Raw genomic sequence first — 18,750 nt, 5'->3', positions numbered from 1 at the left:
ATTGCTTGATAACAAATAACATTGGGGGTTAATGACCGTGTCCTGGATATCCTTGGCTCATTTAAAAAGTGTAAATGGCCACAACTTAAGCACAAGGTGTAGGCATAACACCTCCTGTTGCGTATGTAAAAGATATACTCACTCGTGAGGTAACTTCTTGTGAGTTATATTTGTGGTGTGTTGATTATTCTTGATCGGTTTGTTTAATCACCGGCCCTAAATGTTAGACAAACATGTAAATCTGATACAAGATTGTTATTAATATAATTGTCCCAAGATATAAAAGAATATTTGTGCCTTGTGCATTTAAATCAATTTTCTTAAAACATTTTCAAAAGAGTCAGTTAATTGTATTTACCAGTGTAAACTGACGTATTTTTCAAAAAGGTTAAGTGACAGGTACTGTACGTAAATTGGCTGGGAGCTCAGGGCGTTAATAAGGAATCTTGCAAGTTCTAAACGTCTAAAGTCTGTTGAACTGTGTTTATGTTTCTGTTTTAAGATCCGCATGTGGATCCATCTTACGATCCGTTTGTAATATTTGATGTTACTTTCGAATCGGTTTGTAATATATTTACTTTAGACTTCCGTTGTGCACTGAACTGTGAATATTAGATTATGATGATATCAACTATGTCACGATACTCCCCACCGTGCCCACCGGTAATACGTGGAAATATCAGGGTGTGACAATAAGGAAGACTCACCTTCAACACAAGAAACTAGTTATCAAAGTCATTAATACATAACCAAATAAAAAGTGCGAAAAGATTAAAAATAAAGAGTATTAAACTAAATGCTTGTCTTCACCAAGTGATATAAGGGACTTAGGCAAACATGGCCTTTGATTGTCAAGAACTCTTACGATCAATCTTGGATCCCGAGACTACTACACACACTCTATGATGGATGATGGATGATGGTGGTGGATGTGGGTTGTGATGGTGGTGGTGGGTGGGTGAAGTGTGAGAGAAGTGGTTTGCCAAGGGTTGATTTGCAAGTGAGCCAAGCACCCCTATTTATAGCCTGCACAGAAGCCCGGACACGGCCCTGTGTCCACCCATCTTCTCTTTCTTCATTAACTGCAGTTTGTCTGCATTAGTTGACCACGCCCCCGTGTCTGCTGGGCACGACCCCGTGTGCAGAAGCGTATCTGTACTATCAAGATTTTCCTAGATTCTGCGAATCTTAGAGTTGACCACGGCCCCGTGTCTGCTGGGCACGACCCCGTGTGCAGAAGCGTATCTGTAATATCAAGATTTCCTAGATTCTGCGAATCTTAGAGTTGACCACCCGTGTCCGCTGGGCACGCCCCCGTGGTGGGTGATAGAAGCTTCTACAACTTTGTTTTTTCTGCAGACACTTGGGCACGCCCCCGTGTTCATTGAGCACGGGGCGTGTTCAGCCTTATGTTCTCTTGTTTTTGCTTGGGAGGATGCTGTCGAGGGGTCGGGCATGCCACGTTTATTCCTTTTCTTGTATTTATGTTAGATTTAGCTGCCTTTTTGCTTCTTTTGTTAATTTGAGCTCATTTAATCCTGAAAATACAAAAGGAAGACAAAAGCACACTTTTTCCAACATTAGTACTAAAAAAGGGTTAGTTTTATGCCACAATTGATGTAATTTATATGTTGCATTTTGCACACATCAGTCATGTTGGAAGAGTTCTGCCCTCCCCATGAGCGCCAAAAGTTGGAGGAAGAATTCTGGCATATCAAGCAGAAAGATGGTGATAACGCAGCTCTGACTGCTCGCTTCAAACAGCTCAGCATAATCTGTCCTGATCAAGTCAAGACTCCTGATGTGACAATCAAGAAGTATATCCGAGCTCTGCCGAATTGTGTTGCGGATTTTGTGCAAGCTGCAAAACCAGCAACAATCGAGGAAACTTATCTGCTCGCCGCTGAAATCAATGATAAGCGCGTCAAGGCTGGTGTCTGGGACAAAGCCTCGAAATCTCTGCATCAAGCTACCACCGCCGCCACTGCTGAAACCGCCACCACTGCTCCGGAATCATCCAAGTCCTCTCGTCGCAAGAGGAAGAATGCTAACAAGAACTGTGCTGTTACTACCGCTGCCCCGCTTCAAGCCGTACCGGCTCAGCAACAACAACAACACCGACAAGCTGCACCTGTTACCTATGTGCCGCCTGCAAAGCGTGCGTATACTGGTCGTCATCCTGCCTGCCCGACACGCACTTACCATCACCCGGTGGGTATAGCCTGCAGATATTGCGTGCATTGCAATATGTATGGCCACTTCACCGCCAATTGTCGAACCGGCCCCCGCAACGCCGCGGCTCCAGCTCCTGCTCAGCAAGCTCTTCTCACTGCCCCCAGGGTCAACAACAAGCAGCTCCAGCTGTCACACCCCCAAAATCCACATGCGGAGTATCACCGCTTGTAGGCGTGACTGACCAGGATCAAGCCACCAATCATATTGAACATAGCATAAATATAAATGCAAAACCCAAACACAATATAATCGGTGTTCAAACAAAACATAGTTTAAGTTGTAAGTGGAACCATAATGTTTAAAACCAAAGTATAAGTTCAAAGGTATGATAAATGTGTAACATGGCATATGACTATCCATGTCCCACAACGTCCACGCCTCCTCGTGCAAGCTCCTGAAATACCTAACGACCTGCAAGGCATGTAACAATGAGTCAAAAACAAAGTTGAGCGAGTTCATAGTTGGTTATTCAGTTTTACCAGTTCGTTTTGAAATCATAAGTTGTTTCGTAAACCACGAGTTAACCAATACTTTTGTTTCCCAAACATATTTATAATTTGTGGGGGCTTCCCATGTAAATTACCATTTTACCCTGTTTCCCAAACATAACCATAATCAGTGGGGGGCTTCCCCTGTGAACCACTAGACCATACCATATCGACTACTAACGAAATATAAGTGGTGCCCTACATCAGTGTCTATCATCACTGACAGTTTGCCATAGTCCATTAGTACACGCCCGTTCGAACGACACGGTATGAGGTTTGTTAAACCTAATAGCGCTATTAACTAATGACCCGCTCGCCATCGGCCTCGGCGATTAAGTCGATATAAAGAGGAAGGACTTCATGATAGAGTTTTGTCTAGTAAGTTAAGGTTGTTGTCCTACCCAAGGAGGACGAACGTACGTAGTTCTACCCAAGGAGAATACGCAGGAGTTAGAGTGGCATCCTACCCAAGGAGGATGGCCATACATATCCAACCCAAGGAGGATATGTAGTTTCCGTTTTAGTTTATTAACCCATTCCCAACCCTTGGGAATCCCATGCCTTGTAGAAAGTGTGAACTCACCTCGGTTTGCTCGGTAAGATTATTACTCGCTCACAATTAATTCAATCCAATCCTATAGTGTTTATACATGTGTAATCAGTTGATAATCACATAGTTCAAGTAACAATCATGATCATAACGTATATGCAAGTAATAACTAACACATAACATTTATCAGTCACACAAGTTCATGCAAGTCATGCTTATCCTTTAACTACAGTTAACTAACCCAGTTAACCCCTAACAGACATAACCGAGTTCACTGTGCAGTTTACCCATTTGACGAAACATCCCTGTTTCGTCGTGACTTCCCTTCGATGAAACGCATCTGTTTCGTCGTGATTACCCTCTGGTGAAACTCCCCTGTTTCGTCGTAGGCCAATCTGTCACACCCCCAAAATCCACATGCGGAGTATCACCGCTTGTAGGCGTGACTGACCAGGATCAAGCCACCAATCATATTGAATATAGCATAAATATAAACGCAAAACCCAAACACAATATAATCGGTGTTCAAACAAAACATAGTTTAAGTTGTAAGCAGAAGCATAATGTTTAAAACCAAAGTATAAGTTCAAAGGTATGATAAATGTGTAACATGGCATATGACTATCCATGTCCCACAACGTCCACGCCTCCTCGCGTAAGCTCCTGAAATACCTAACGACCTGCAAGGCATGTAACAACGAGTCAACAACAAAGTTGAGCGAGTTCACAGTTGGTTGTTCAGTTTTACCAGTTTGTTTTGAAATCATAAGTTGTTTCGTAAACCACGAGTTAACCAGTACTTTTGTTTCCCAAACATATTTATAATTGGTGGGGGCTTCCCATGTGAATTACCATTTTACCCTGTTTTCCAAACATAACCATAATCAGTGGGGGGCTTCCCCTGTGAACCACTAGACCATACCATATCGACTACTAACGAAATATAAGTGGTGCCCTACATCAGTGTCTATCATCACTGACAGTTTGCCATAGTTCATTAGTACACGCCCGTTCGAACGACACGGTGTGAGGTTTGTTAAACCTAATAGCGCTATTAACTAATGACCCGCTCGCCATCGGCCTCGGCGATTAAGTCGATATAAAGATGAGGGACTTCATGATAGAGTTTTGTCTAGTAAGTTAAGGTTGTTGTCCTACCCAAGGAGGACGAACGTACGTAGTTCTACCCAAGGAGAATACGCAGGAGTTATAGTGGCATCCTACCTAAGGAGGATGGCCGTACATATCCTACCCAAGGAGGATATGTAGTTTTCGTTTTAGTTTATTAACCCATTCCCAACCCTTGGGAATCCCGTGCCTTGTAGAAAGTGTGAACTCACCTCGGTTTGCTCGGTAAGATTGTTACTCGCTCACAATTAATTCAATCCAATCCTATAGTGTTTATACATGTGTAATCAGCTGATAATCACATAGTTCAAGTAACAATCATGATCATAACGTATATGCAAGTAACAACTAACACATAACATTTATCAGTCACACAAGTTCATGCAAGTCATGCTTATCCTTTAACAACAGTTTACTAACCCAGTTAACCCCTAACAGACATAACTGAGTTCACTATGCAGTTTACCCATTTAACGAAACATCCCTGTTTCGTCGTGACTTCCCTTCGACGAAACGCATCTGTTTCGTCGTGATTACCCTCTGGCGAAACTCCCCTGTTTCGTCGACGTGTGTTTCATCGACAGACAGCTGTTATGTCATCATCAGTTTCGTCGATATACCAGTTTCTTCCATTAAGTCAGTTACGACGTGTAACTGATGATTACCCAGAAACCCTAACCGCCGATCATCATCATACAGTCAACCCAGCCACAACAGATCATTGATACGTGCAAAATTATCATATATATATATATATATATATTCATTTAACATCCAACAACAAGTGATGATCATGGTAAATCAGTATCAAAACCCGAGCAGTGAACACAACGAATAGAGTTCAATAGATTATCATCAAAATATCAAACCCTAATCATCTCATCTTGCATGTATATATGTTTTCTAATAACCCCAAACCACCAGAGATTACAATCATTACAAATCAGTCATCACTAATAGTCATGTAAGGAATTCATTAGCATCTTTAAACCCCTAACGAGTATAAAACAATAGTCACCAGATTCGTTACACAAAACAATCATACAAGGTATAAACTGATTTAAATCGGGTGATCGTATCAAGTAATTATACACTAACCAATTCAAGATGAACAAGCAAGAATTCGAGAGAAGGTGATGGTTGCCGACACACAGGAGAGAGGGAGAGAGACTCTAGGGTTTCTAATTTGCTAAAAGTGTGCCAAATGAAACAGTAGAACTCAATAAATATCCGCGTAACATACCGGGCCCTTAATGGGATTCGGCGAAACATTGGGCCGGCAAAACGCCTTGTTTACCAGTTCTAATCTCAAACAGTTTACCAGTTCATGTAACCAAACACTTTAATCACGTTAAATAGGTAACATATCAAACAAACACTTCAACATATAATCCAACGTGTACAATTACAAGGCAAACAAGTCGTGAAGGCAAACAACCAAACAATTAACGTGCAATTAATGCGAAGATGGAATCTTGGAAACTCGAGTTGTCACACCAGCACCCGCTATCCACGCCAGAGCTTGCTTCGCATGTGGTGATCCCAACCACTTTGCGAACATGTGTCCCAACATGGTGGTTAAACAAGAGCCTCAACAGCAGCAGCCCCAGCAACAACAGCAACAACAGCAGCAACAGCAACAAGCAGCACGTGCCCGAACTTTCAACATCAATGCGCGTCAAGCTCAAGCCGACAACAATGTGGTTAATGGTACGTTCCTTGTGAATGGTATATATGCATCGTGTTTGTTTGATACTGGAGCCGACAACTGTTTTGTGTCGTTTGAATTCGAGAAGCTCCTTAATCGTAAGCGCGCCCATCTTCCCTCGTCGTTCGATGTCAAAGTTGCCACCGAAAGAACCGTCGCCGTCAATATTATTCTTCGTGATTGTACTCTCGAACTCAACAATCACATCTTTCCGATCGACCTTATTCCGATGCAGCTCGGAAGTTTTGACATCATAGTAGGCATGGATTTTCTTCGTGAGAATCGTGCTGAAGTTGTGTGTTTCGATAAGATGATTCGCTTTTCGCTCTCTAATGGTGATTTATTATGTGTTTATGGTGAAACTGCTTCGGAAAGTCTCAAGCTCATGTCATGCATCCAAGCTAGCAAGTATCTCCGCAAGGAATACAGAGCTTTCTTGGCTAACATTGTAGTAGCGGAGAAGGAAAAGAAAGGGGTGAAAGACGTCCCCGTTGTTTGTGAATTTCCTCAGGTCTTTCCCGATGAACTTCCAGGCTTACCGCCAAGTCGTGATATCGACTTTCGCATCGACCTCATTCCTGGAGCAAATCCTGTTGCTAGAGCTCCTTATCGACTAGCTCTGTCTGAAATGCGTGAACTCTCGAGTCAGCTCCAGGAACTGCTTGATAAAGGCTTCATTCGCCCTAGCACCTCTCCATGGGGCGCACCAGTCCTTTTCGTTAAAAAGAAGGATGCGTCATTCCGGATGTGCATCGACTATAGGGAACTAAATAAGCTAACCATCAAGAATCGCTATCCCCTGCCTCGAATCGATGATTTGTTTGATCAGCTACAAGGTGCATCGTGTTTCTCGAAGATTGATCTACGCTCAGGCTATCACCAATTACGCATCTAAGAGGAGGATATACCCAAAACCGCTTTTCGCACTCGTTACGGCCACTATGAGTTCGTTGTTATGCCTTTTGGTTTAACCAACGCACCCGCGGTTTTCATGGATCTGATGAATCGCGTGTGTAAACCATTTCTTGACCGCTTCGTCATCGTATTCATCGATGATATCCTGATCTATTCCAAGTCGAAAGCCGAACACGCGCAACATCTACGTTTGGTTCTCGAGCTACTCCAAGGGAATCGACTCTACGCCAAGTTCTCCAAGTGTGAATTTTGGCTGGAGAAGGTTCAATTCCTCGGTCACATTGTCAATAGTCAAGGAATTCATGTCGATCCCGCGAAGATTGAAGCTGTTAAGAGTTGGGTTACGCCTAAGAACCTGTCTGAAGTGCGTTCTTTTCTCGGACTAGCGGGCTATTATCGTCGATTTATCGAAGGGTTCTCCAAAATCGACGTGCTGCTTATTTCTCTCACGCATAAAGACAGATCCTTTGTTTGGGGAACTGAACAAGAGTCTGCCTTCCAAACCCTCAAGCATATGCTTTGAAATGCTCCCGTCCTTGCTTTACCCGATGGAAACGATAACTTCGTTGTCTATTGCGATGCCTCGAACCTTGGGCTTGGTTGTGTTCTTATGCAACGGGACAAGGTTATCGCTTACGCGTCTCGTCTCGTCAGCTCAAGATCCACGAGAAGAACTATACAACCCATGACCTCGAGCTAGGCGCAGTTGTTTTTGCGTTGAAGATTTGGCGACACTACCTTTATGGTACAAAGTGTACGGTCTTCACCGACCATAGGAGCCTACAACACATCTTTAGACTGAAAGAACTTAATATGCGTCAACGCCGATGGGTAGAACTTCTCAATGATTACGACTGTGAGATTCATTACCACCCAGGCAAAGCAAATGTCATTGCCGACGCCCTAAGCTGACGAAGCTATCTGCATAGCACCCATAATGTTCAAGCCTAGCATCATCTCGAAACCCTCATCCGCGAAGCCCAACATGCTTGTTTTACCGAACGAACCTTGAAGAAGGAAAGGATCCATCACGATGGAGCCCATCTAGTGAATAAGTCGAATGGGATATTCCATTATCTGGACCGAATTTGGATCCCTAAGCGGACCGAATTATGACAGATCTTGATGGACGAAGCCCAAAAATCTCGATATTCTATTCATCCCGGTGCCGAAAAAATGTACCAGGATCTTCGCTACAAGTACCGGTGGCCGGGCATGAAGAGAGATATCGCTCTCTACGTTTCGAAGTGCCTGACTTGCTCGAAAGTCAAGGCCGAGCATCAAAGACCCTCTGTCTTGCTTGAACAACCCGCGATCCCTATGTGGAAGTGGGAAAGTATAGCTATGGACTTCATAACGAAACTTCCGTGCACGCCATCTAGTCACGACAGCATCTGGGTTGTCGTTGACCGTTTGACCAAATCTGCTCATTTTCTGCCGATACGAGAAGACTACAAGGTAGACAAATTAGCCCGGATCTACACCAATGAGATCATTTGTCGACATGGGACGCCTCGCGACATCATCTCTGACCGCGATGGTCGGTTTACCTCGCGTCATTGGGAAACGTTTCAATCCACTCTCGGTACTACGCTTAATCTAAGTACCGCTTTCATCCCCAAACCGACGGTCAGACTGAAAGAACGATCTTTACCCTTGAAGACATGCTCCGTTCGTGTGTCATAGATTTTGGTGGTAATTGGGACACATACATACCTCTAGTCGAATTCTCGTACAATAACAGTTATCATTCCAGCATTCAAATGGCACTGTTTGAGGCATTATACGGAAGAAAATGTCGATCGCCTATTGTGTGGCACGAGATCGGACACTCGCAATTAACCGGTCCTGAGCTATTGCAAGAAACGACTGACAAAATCCTCCAAATTCGAGACAACCTGCTGAAAGCTCGGAGTCGTCAGAAAAGTTACGCCGATAGATGACACAAGCCCCTTGAATTTGACGTTGGCAACCATGTACTCCTAAAGGTATCACCTTGGAAGAGTGTGGTCAGATTCGGCAAGAGAGGGAAACTCGTGCCTCGATATGTTGGACCCTTTAAGATTCTGGAAAGGATCGGAAAAGTGGCCTACAGACTCAAACTACCGGAGGAACTTAGCAACGTTCACCCGACTTTCCATGTGTCGAACCTCAGAAAGTGCCTAGCTGAGCATGATTTGTACATGCCTCTTGAGGATCTTCAAGTAAACGAAACACTACACTTCGTGGAGAAACCTGTCGAGATCATGGACCGACAAACCAAGCAGCTCAGACGCTCGCGCATTCCCATTGTGAAGGTTCGATGGGAAGACAAACGAGGCGGCGAGTTCACTTGGGGACTCGAAAGCGACATGAAGGCGAAGTACCCACAGTTGTTTGTTACGACTTCAGCCTAATTTGGGGACGAAATTCCCTTAAGTAGGGGAGGCTATAACACCCCGTGTTTCGAAAGTCAAAGTCAAAGTCAACATAGAAATCATAGGAAGAAAAGATTGCTAATTGCGATCTGTCACTCCTTGCTCAACTGCTGTTTTGACTTCTTTAGCTTGTAGATAGTCTAATTACTTTGTTACGTTAGTTGTATTATGTGGAGTACTTGTTATAATCGCATGTGTTTATCGCTTATCGCATCGCAATCGCATTCACAACTCGAATTATGCGTTCTGGATATTGTCTACGTGTGTGCGCTACTTATATGTTACTTGTGCATGTTTATTATGTTATGTTATGGTGATTAATCAAAACGCAATCGCAATCGAATCGCAAACGCTAAACGCAAGGTATTTAGGATGATTGTATATTGGATATAGTAGTTGGGATTAATGAGAAACTCTATCGCAACACAAACCCAACACGCGAATCGAAACATCAAAACTCGTCGCGCCGAACACTCGAATCGAGTGGCCGACCGATCGAGTGGCCAACCGATCGAGTTGCCACCCGATTGAGCTGCCACCCGATCGGGCTGCCACCCGATCAACCAGCCACTTTCCCCACTTTCCTTTTTGGGAAACCCTATAAATACCCTTCATATGTCACATCACTTGATGTGACAGCTCTCACTCGACTCAGCTCGCTCCAGCCCACTTTTTCTTCCGATTTCTCGCGATTCTTGTAAGTTTTCAACCTAAATCTTGTACTTTCTTGATCTATACGCACTCCTACACCTTTCTATCTTTTGAATCTTAACTTTTAACCATGAAACTACTAGATTTGAGGTGTTCTAGGATGATGTCATCATGGAGTTCTTATGAACTTCATGTTTTGGCTTCAATCCACCAAGAACACTTAGATCTGAACGACTTCCACATGAATAAACAAGGATCTTGCATAGATCTGAATATATTCATGGTGTAAAGGATTGAAAGTTGGTTTTCTAACTTTCTTTCAACTCTTTTACACTCAATGCACTCAAAACCGATAGAATCGGAGCTTGTTCTGATCTTCTACTCCTTCTTAGTGTTGTGTTGGTCCAAGATCTGGATTCTATCCCACGAGATTACTGATTTCGGGTTAAACATGAAACACCGTCTCGAATAAGTTAACTGGTCGGACTAGGGTGGTTCCTGCCCGATCGGGTCACTTAAGGCTTGACGAGGTTTCTGTTGTTTGGCACGTATCACATCATCTCGATCAGGCTGCAAACTATCAAAACAACCAAGTGTAAAGACGATCAGGACGTCGGGAAGGATTGCCGTCCGATAGGATTGTTTTCCGATCGGATTTCCACCCGATCAGACAGTCACCCGATCGGCTTGCACCTTGGTCCCACACTTAACTACTATTTTCAACTTTTGAGGTTTGAACATCGAGCAGATTGTCGTCCGATCGGATTGCCATCCGATCGAGCGACCACCCGAACATGTGATGGTTGGAACTTCAGCACTTAAACAATTTTCAACATGTTCCATGCATGATTAGTGACCAACGGATTGCCACCCGATCGGATTGCTATCCGATTGAGTGACAAACTGCTGTGAACTTGTTCTCACTGAAGTGCCCTACCAATCGGATCGCCACCCCATCGAACTTCGCACCGTTTTTCGCGCCGCTTATCGTTATGCTATCGTTAACTGTTCAGGCTAACCTCTCTCAGCGCTCCCTTCAATCCAAGGCTGTGTTTATTTATTAAACACAATCTGTGCGTATACTCGGTCCTTTTTTGCTTTACGCACTTTTGGGTGTTACATACGTTATCTATATTCAAATCACATCAATCACACAACGCAAACACTATTTATACGCTAATCGTTATTGCATGTTATACGTGACTCGATGAATGCATGTTTGTTATGTTAACACCTTGATTGTTGTCTACCTGCCTTAGCAACGATAGTACTATAGTTTGGACTCAGCACCTGTCGTGGACATGGGTTGTTAAGGATATTACTTCACGTGTTCGCAGTGGTGAACATGTGTTGCGTACTCGTTACTCGCAGTCAAATCGCAGTCATTGGTATTGATAGTATCTTTGTCGATAACTTACATGCTTCACATTATGCGTTATACATGCTGGTTATGCGTAAACTATTTCGAACTCTATTATGCTATATCAAACTTGTATGCTCACCTTTATAGTATGTGTATTGACCTTTATTTTAACGTATGTGACAGGTGTTTAGGATGCTACCTGCTAGGATGTGATGTTTTCATGTTTTTGAAGAAATCGAGTAGGATGGAGTCTAGAAACAAAGACAATTTATGTTATTTAAATTCTGAGTTGTCGAAACAGAACTATTTGTCTTGACTTTGTCTGTAATAACTATGCTACTTATTATGTCATTGTATGGGATGTGATGCTTTAAATAATTGGTAATCGTAGTTGTTATGGAAACTTCTGGACAATCTGTTTCGCTCAGTGCCGCGCCCCGATGTTTCCGCCATCGGTTGGGGTGTGACAACCCTAGAGTGATTAACCATACCCCCCACCCTAAGTACTTTGTAAAAATTAATTCCGAAGATAACATGCCTCAAGGCCAGGGCCATTCCAACGTTTTTAGATGGCCTTAGCGAACTACAAAGTCGGGACCCTATTGAATTGGTATAAAGAAAATCAGCAATTGAGACTGAGACTTGAGACATTGAATAACATAGCGATGATTTTTTTTTTCTAATGTCGGCCGTGATTTCGCTAAATCCGCAATCAATTTCACATTGGTTACTCAAAAGATGTCGCAAGTCACGAGGGTTGCTGTGTTGCAGAACTGCTTTTGGATTCTGGAATGAAGCGTGCGCGGACAATGCGGACTCCCGAAGTAACATCCTAAATCTTAAGCCTAGAAACGTTGTTTAAATTGAGTAAAAACAGACCTAACATATGAAAAGAAAAAAAAAATTGAGGCCCTTGTTTCTAGGTGACTCTTGGCATTAGCCTTAATTGATAAGCCTGACATATCGGCCAACTGAATGCTTATATAGGGGAAAATTATTGTAAAAATTAACTTAACGTACAAAACATACGAATTGCATGAAAAGGAAAAAGTAGGCGGTGACTTTTTTGTAATTATCGGTAACTATCAAAGTTACTCTACAAATGTACCTGTAGAGTAATTTTGATCTTTTGTAGAGTAATTTTGTAAAATGGTCTTGTAGAAAATTTTGTTTTTATTGGGTAATTATCAAAATTACACTACCCTCCCCCCCCCCCTCCAAAAAAAAGACCTAAACCCCCCCTACCCACCCCCAAAAAACTGTAGAGTAATTTTGATCTTTTGTAGAGTAATTTTGGTCTTGTATGGTAATTATCAAAATTACACTAACCCCCCCCCCCCAACCCCTCCCCCCCCCCCCCAAAAAAAAAAAAAAAAAAAAAAACCTAACCCCCCTCAAAAACCTAAAAAAAAAACTAACCCCCCAACCCCACCCCACCCCCCAAAAACCTAACCCCCCCCCCTCCCCAAACTAAAAGCTAAAACCTAAACCATAAAGCTAAACCACATAACTAAATGCTAACAAAGTTACTCTACGAGATCAAAATTACTCTACATGATCATTTTACAAAATTACTCTACAAAAGATTAAAATTACTCTACAGTTTTTTGGGAGTTAGTTGAAATTTTGATAATTACCCCAGAAGACCAAAATTACTCTACAAAAGATCAAAATTACTCTACAGTTTTTTTGATAAACTTGCAGGGTAATTTTGATTCACTTGTAAAAGTTATTTTGATGCAAAATTACTCTACAAAGGATCAAAATTACTCTACAAAAGTAATTTTAATAGTTACTCATAATTATAAAAATGACACCATGCTTTTTTATCTTTTCTTTCAGTTTGTATGTTTAGTACGTTAAATTAATTTGTATTTGATCTTTATCCTGCTTATATATATGTTCATGTTGTTAGTGAAAACAATTATCTATTTCACACACGCAATCTAAAATGGTGAAATTCATGCTTCGTATCTTCAAAGCCTGCCAAACAAAACCCTCTTCTCCCCCACCGGAAAACTCTTCTCCACCGTGTCACCACCACAAAGCAACCACCGGCGATCCACCATGCACAACTTCTCCGTCACCTTCTAAACAAACACCCCACCGTTCTTCCTTCAAAACCCACGTCTCTTCCGTTGCCACCAAACTCTACGACGTCGTTTCCCCACGATCGAAAGTCCCCAACTCCGATTACGGCCATGGCTTTCGGTTCCCCTTACTACCGGTGCCTCCATTCTACCAAAAGAAAAACCACCACAAGATGAAAACAAGGAGACCTAAAAATGCCGCTGCCTCATCCTCCGATCGCCATCGGTTCAGCACCAGTTACACTGTAGACGAAGGCGGGGAAGGTGATGAACATCGAGCTCAAATCCTTAGTCGCCCTCGTAGAAGCTTTTCAGACGTGGGGGTAATGTTAGCGATAAATATATATCAGATATAATAGATTGTTCGTTTTAAATGAGTCATGGCACTCGTGAGTTACTCGGGTCCGGTTCGTTAACAGCTCGAATTCATGCGAGCTTAAACGAGCTCGAGCACGGATCTCAAGCTTGTTTAATAAATGAGCTCGGGTCTGAGCTTCACTTATCGAGTTTGAGTTAGGCTCGCAACTCGCAAGCCTGAACGAGCCTTTTATTTGTATAGTTTTTATTTTATACATTAGTTCGACCCTTGAACTATGCGGGTTTTACCTCACCACACTGTCGTGCCTTTGGACGAGTGTTACGGGCTTCGGCCCTAGGTGAGGGTTTTCCTCAGTTTGGAGGCGAGTATATCCCGATGTGGTGAATTTCGCAGTAGTCCAGTTAAAGGATTCATTGGCCGTTAAAAAAAAAAAGATAAAAAGTTATTTCTATACATAAAATATGATAAAAGATACTAAATAATATATGTTATATGTTATATATAAAAAAATTAAAAATATATATAAATTAATTATTAAATAATATGAGCCAAGGTCGAACTTAAAAATCTAGTCACGAGCCGAACTCGACCTCTTGTATGTTAACGAGCCTGCACTCGGGCTCAGCTGTTTACACCCCTTAACAACGAACACACACTCCCTAAAATCTACTTCTAAAATTCACCTATTGCAATCTGTGTGGGACTTAAACTCGCATCATTTTGGTGGGAATAAACGCCTAATGCCTTTTTCCCAAGATGCAATTTGCATATATTAGATACAAGATAGAAATATATTAGTTACAGTTTATTGTTATTATATCTGCAATATTACAGGTACGATCAAGACGACACAACAACGTCGGAAGAGATGGTGAGATGTCGCCTGAGTGGGGATCGCCGGCGAGGCTGTCGGTGTTTAAGAAGCTAATGCCATGTAAAGTGGAGGGGAAAGTGAAAGAAAGCTTTGCTGTGGTGAAGAGATCTGAAATGCCATACGAAGACTTCAAGAAATCGATGATGGAGATGATTGTGGAGAATCAAATGTACGAAGAGAGTGATTTGAAGCAACTTCTGCAGTGTTTCTTGTCGTTGAACTCTTGGTATCACCATGGTGTCATCATGGAAGCTTTCACGGAGATTTGGAACACCATGTTTCTTGATCCTTGAATCTTTGTTCAGTTGTTAAATGAAATAAATATTGACACCTTTTAAAAATATATTTATATATATATATACACACACACTGTTTGCAGGGGTGGGATCGCGTACAAATAGGTTTTTCCGAGAGAAGTATACGAAGCGAAGCAAAAAAAACACGCGGTGACATTTTGATAGATATTATTGTAATTACGCGACAACAAATTGCACTAGCGTAACTATGGTTACTCTTATATGCAACAGTAGAATAGTTGTAGTTAGGGGAGTGGGGGTGGTCACTAGTGATAGAATTCTATCACTCACAAGCATCCAATCAAGTTTCGTCATGTCATCAACTATTTTTCCATCACTCACAACCTTTTTAGTGGCATTGGTCATCACTCACAACACCCACAATAAACCTTCACACCCCCTCACATGTTCCATCACTAAAATCCCATAACGCGTTGAAAACATCACGATCATTTGCTATCACTCGTTGAAAACTTCAGTGGCGGTGGGTTGTTTGTTCCCACCACGCGTGGAAGAATCACTATCACGGACAAAAGGGCACCGCCCCCAGTCCCCTTACACTATTTCAGTTTTGTTATAGTGTGATATTGTTACTCTACAACGAAACTGAACAAGCGTGATAATTGTTACCATACAATTTTGTTCCAATGTAATAATTGTTACGCTAGTTCAGTTTTTTTTTTTTTTTTGGGGATAAGAATTTTTACTCTACAACAAAGTTGTAGTAGTAATTGTTTGTTGAATAGCATAGTTTTAATATTTACCAAAATGTCACTTTGCCATTTTTCCTCTTCACTCTCTAATAGATAATATATTTGTAGACATTATTTTGTAATTATTATTGTTTTCATATTCGTTGTAATCATCCTTAATTTACGGGATTGTAAATTTCTATATAATGGAAACTCTAAGAGGGAGAAGGATCAAGGATCCTATTGTTTCATGGTATCACGAGACCAGGAAACTCCATTCCCCTAAAGCCTCCGATCTCCTCCTCCTTTTCTTGTGGTTTTCGGCTGCATCCCTCTCCCTCCCTAAATCACCGATCGGATCCTATTGTTTCATTCTGTACACTTCGCATAGAATTTATTAAAAAATGTGTATTTGATGTTAACGCTTTGTATAACTTGCTTAGCATAAAATTTATTAAAAAATGTGTATTTGATGTTAACACTTTGTTTGTATAACTTATGATTATAATTATGGACCTTTCAAGAAAAATTAAGTAGTTATGGTTATCCGATCCTTTGGTAATCTAAAATGGTTATCCGATCCTTTGGTAATCTAAAAAAAAGTTTCCAATTAAGCTATAACTTCATTCACATTTAATATTAGAGGTGGATGGGTTGTGTCATCAATCGCCGCCTGAGACTATTAATCAATTGTTACACCACTCTATTGTCTCATCTACCATGGTTCACGTGGATTAAACCACGGCAACCACCGACCTTTTTCCTTTTCCTTTAAATAGTGGTTTGAGTCATGACCACACCCTTAGATTAGTGGTTTTGGATTGGTGGATTAGAGGTGAGGGACATGACGCTGATGTGGAGGGTCATGGTGGTCATGAGGATCATGGCCACATATTGAACATTTAAACCGATGCTTAAATACAACAAGTGTTGAATCTGTAATCAAGTACCTAAATTCCGACTTGGGTTTTTACGAAGAGGACCCGAATTGGGCAAACAAAGCCATATCGGAATTCAAAAAGATCTTTAAGAAATGTTTGATTTTTATTTAACTCGACATGGACCCAGCATCAACATGCAATATTCGATGGATTCAGAAACTAGTGGTGTTAGTAGTAGCTCGGGTCGATCAACTAAAACCCAAAACTTAATTCAATTAATACTCTGAAAAATGAAACGAGTAAACGACAAAGGGCTAACACTCTACTTAGCAAGCTCACCTTGTTTAAATCCATGAATTTTATACACACGTTAGGCACCGATGTTTTTGATCAATTTAACCTTTTGGCTTGGTGGAAAGGAAAGGAAACCCAATCTCCAATCCTAGCCACTATGGGCCATGAGATACTTACCGTCCAAAATTCTATGGTAGCTTAGGAATCCACCTTTTCTTTTAGTGGCAGGGTTTTCTCGATACGATGAACAAGGCTCACTCCTGAGTCGGTATAGATGTGCATTTGCTGAAAGGATCACTTGGACGTGATGGATTATATACAACACATTTCGAGTCTCGAAGACAAAGCAACAACTGAAGGACCAATACGCGACGGAGAAGGGGACAAGGGACTAAGTCCACCATTAACCGAGGAGGAAGAAGCCTACTACTCGCTGGTTCATGGCCTAGGTTCTTCAGGCAAAGAATAAACACTTTAGAGTTACTAAATAAAATGCATTATTAGTATTAAAATCCATTATTATTTTGATCGTAATTTTTTATTGATTTTATCTTCTTTTTTTTTTTTTTGCTTTGAACAACCAAAAACTTAATAAACAAGAATTTTATGTAATTTTTTTTTGTCAACCACAAAATGTGCGGAAAAAACACAACTGGTTTGAAACCAAACTAAAACCAAACCGAAAATGAGTTGAAAAACCGACGCTCAAACCAGTCAAACTAGTTTGAAACCAACACCCAAACCGGTATACAGACCGAACCAAAACCAACACTCGAACCGGTTTGTAAACCTGAAAAAAAAAACGATTTTGGCCAACTCTAGTTCTAGGCATACGTTATTGAGTGTAATAAACATTATTATATAAATTTGGGAAATAATTTATTAATTTTTACCGTGACATTTATTTTCGATGAAAGATGTATCAAATAACAATATTTTTTTTAAATGAGTGTACAATTTGTTTTGTATAGGTGAAGATTGGACAAGAAGTCTTGGAGACATGCATGAATCTTATGATGTCGATTATAATAACATTTTGAAGGACAAGGAGGAGTTCAAACCTATTGCTTTGTTTATATGTTCATAAAGATGAAATGTGGTGTCATTATATGAGACAAAAAAGTACAAAAATCATTTTAAGCGTACAACTTATAACATTAAAAATGTAAATAATCATACAAAACGTTAGCCATTCAAAAAAAAAAATGGTAATTTTATCCATAATCTAGTGGTCTAGTGATATGATGTGTGTTTTTCATAAAAGTCGTGTGAGTTCAGACTTTTGCAAGTGCAAAATTAAGTGATATTAGCGGTAAGAAACTTGTTTAAAAAAAGAATATTTGGTTCAATAATGTTTTGATTGATTCATTTTTTACCCACCTATTTTTTCCCCTAACAACCTTTTTACGAATATTTGGTTACGCAGCAAGCATTATATACATATTAAAAAGCAAACGTAATGAACAGTGCTAAACAGTAAACGAGAGCAAATAACAGGGTCTCCACCCCTGTTTATCTTCTTCATTTGGCAAAAGAGAAAGAGAGGAACGCCGATGAAATCCACCCCCCCCCCCCCCCCCCCGCCGTCTGTTTCACGTCGTTACGGCCGTCGGCCAGTGGCGATGGTCTCCGGTTTCAGAGGACGCTGGAATGCCGATGAATTAGTATTAATTAAGCAATGTTAACCCGTTTGGCGTTTACTATAAATGTATCAACGCAGGTTAGCTTTTACAATAAGCGAGTAAACTTGTAACGAAAAAAAAAACCAGGTTTGAGAATAGGAGGGTAGGGGTTCAATCTCTATGGTTTACAAGTTTAGCCATTAAAAAATGCACTAGGACAAGATGTG

At 41.2% G+C, this 18,750-nt stretch overlaps 1 protein-coding gene across 1 annotated transcript; it reads left to right on the top strand.

Moving 5' to 3' along the window:
* Positions 1–13,371: 13,371 nt before the first annotated feature.
* On the top strand, positions 13,372–15,081 carry LOC110866355 (transcription repressor OFP7-like). Its single transcript, XM_022115526.2, has 2 exons — positions 13,372–13,868; positions 14,699–15,081. The coding sequence occupies exons 1-2, from the start codon at positions 13,407–13,409 to the stop codon at positions 15,029–15,031; spliced, it is 795 nt and encodes a 264-aa protein (XP_021971218.1). The 5' UTR covers positions 13,372–13,406; the 3' UTR covers positions 15,032–15,081.
* The last annotated feature ends 3,669 nt before the right edge of the window (positions 15,082–18,750 follow it).

Source organism: Helianthus annuus, chromosome 7, assembly GCF_002127325.2.
Source record: "Helianthus annuus cultivar XRQ/B chromosome 7, HanXRQr2.0-SUNRISE, whole genome shotgun sequence".
Classification (NCBI taxonomy): Eukaryota; Viridiplantae; Streptophyta; class Magnoliopsida; order Asterales; family Asteraceae; genus Helianthus; species Helianthus annuus.
This window is presented reverse-complemented; position numbering and strand designations above follow the sequence as displayed.

Bases quoted from the DNA above. Each gene is read 5' to 3' on its own strand.
- LOC110866355 (XM_022115526.2), top strand. From the start codon at position 13,407: ATGGTGAAATTCATGCTTCGTATCTTCAAAGCCTGCCAAACAAAACCC. The intron at 13,869-14,698 runs GTAATGTTAGCG...GCAATATTACAG, and splicing joins GAAGCTTTTCAGACGTGGGG to GTACGATCAAGACGACACAA.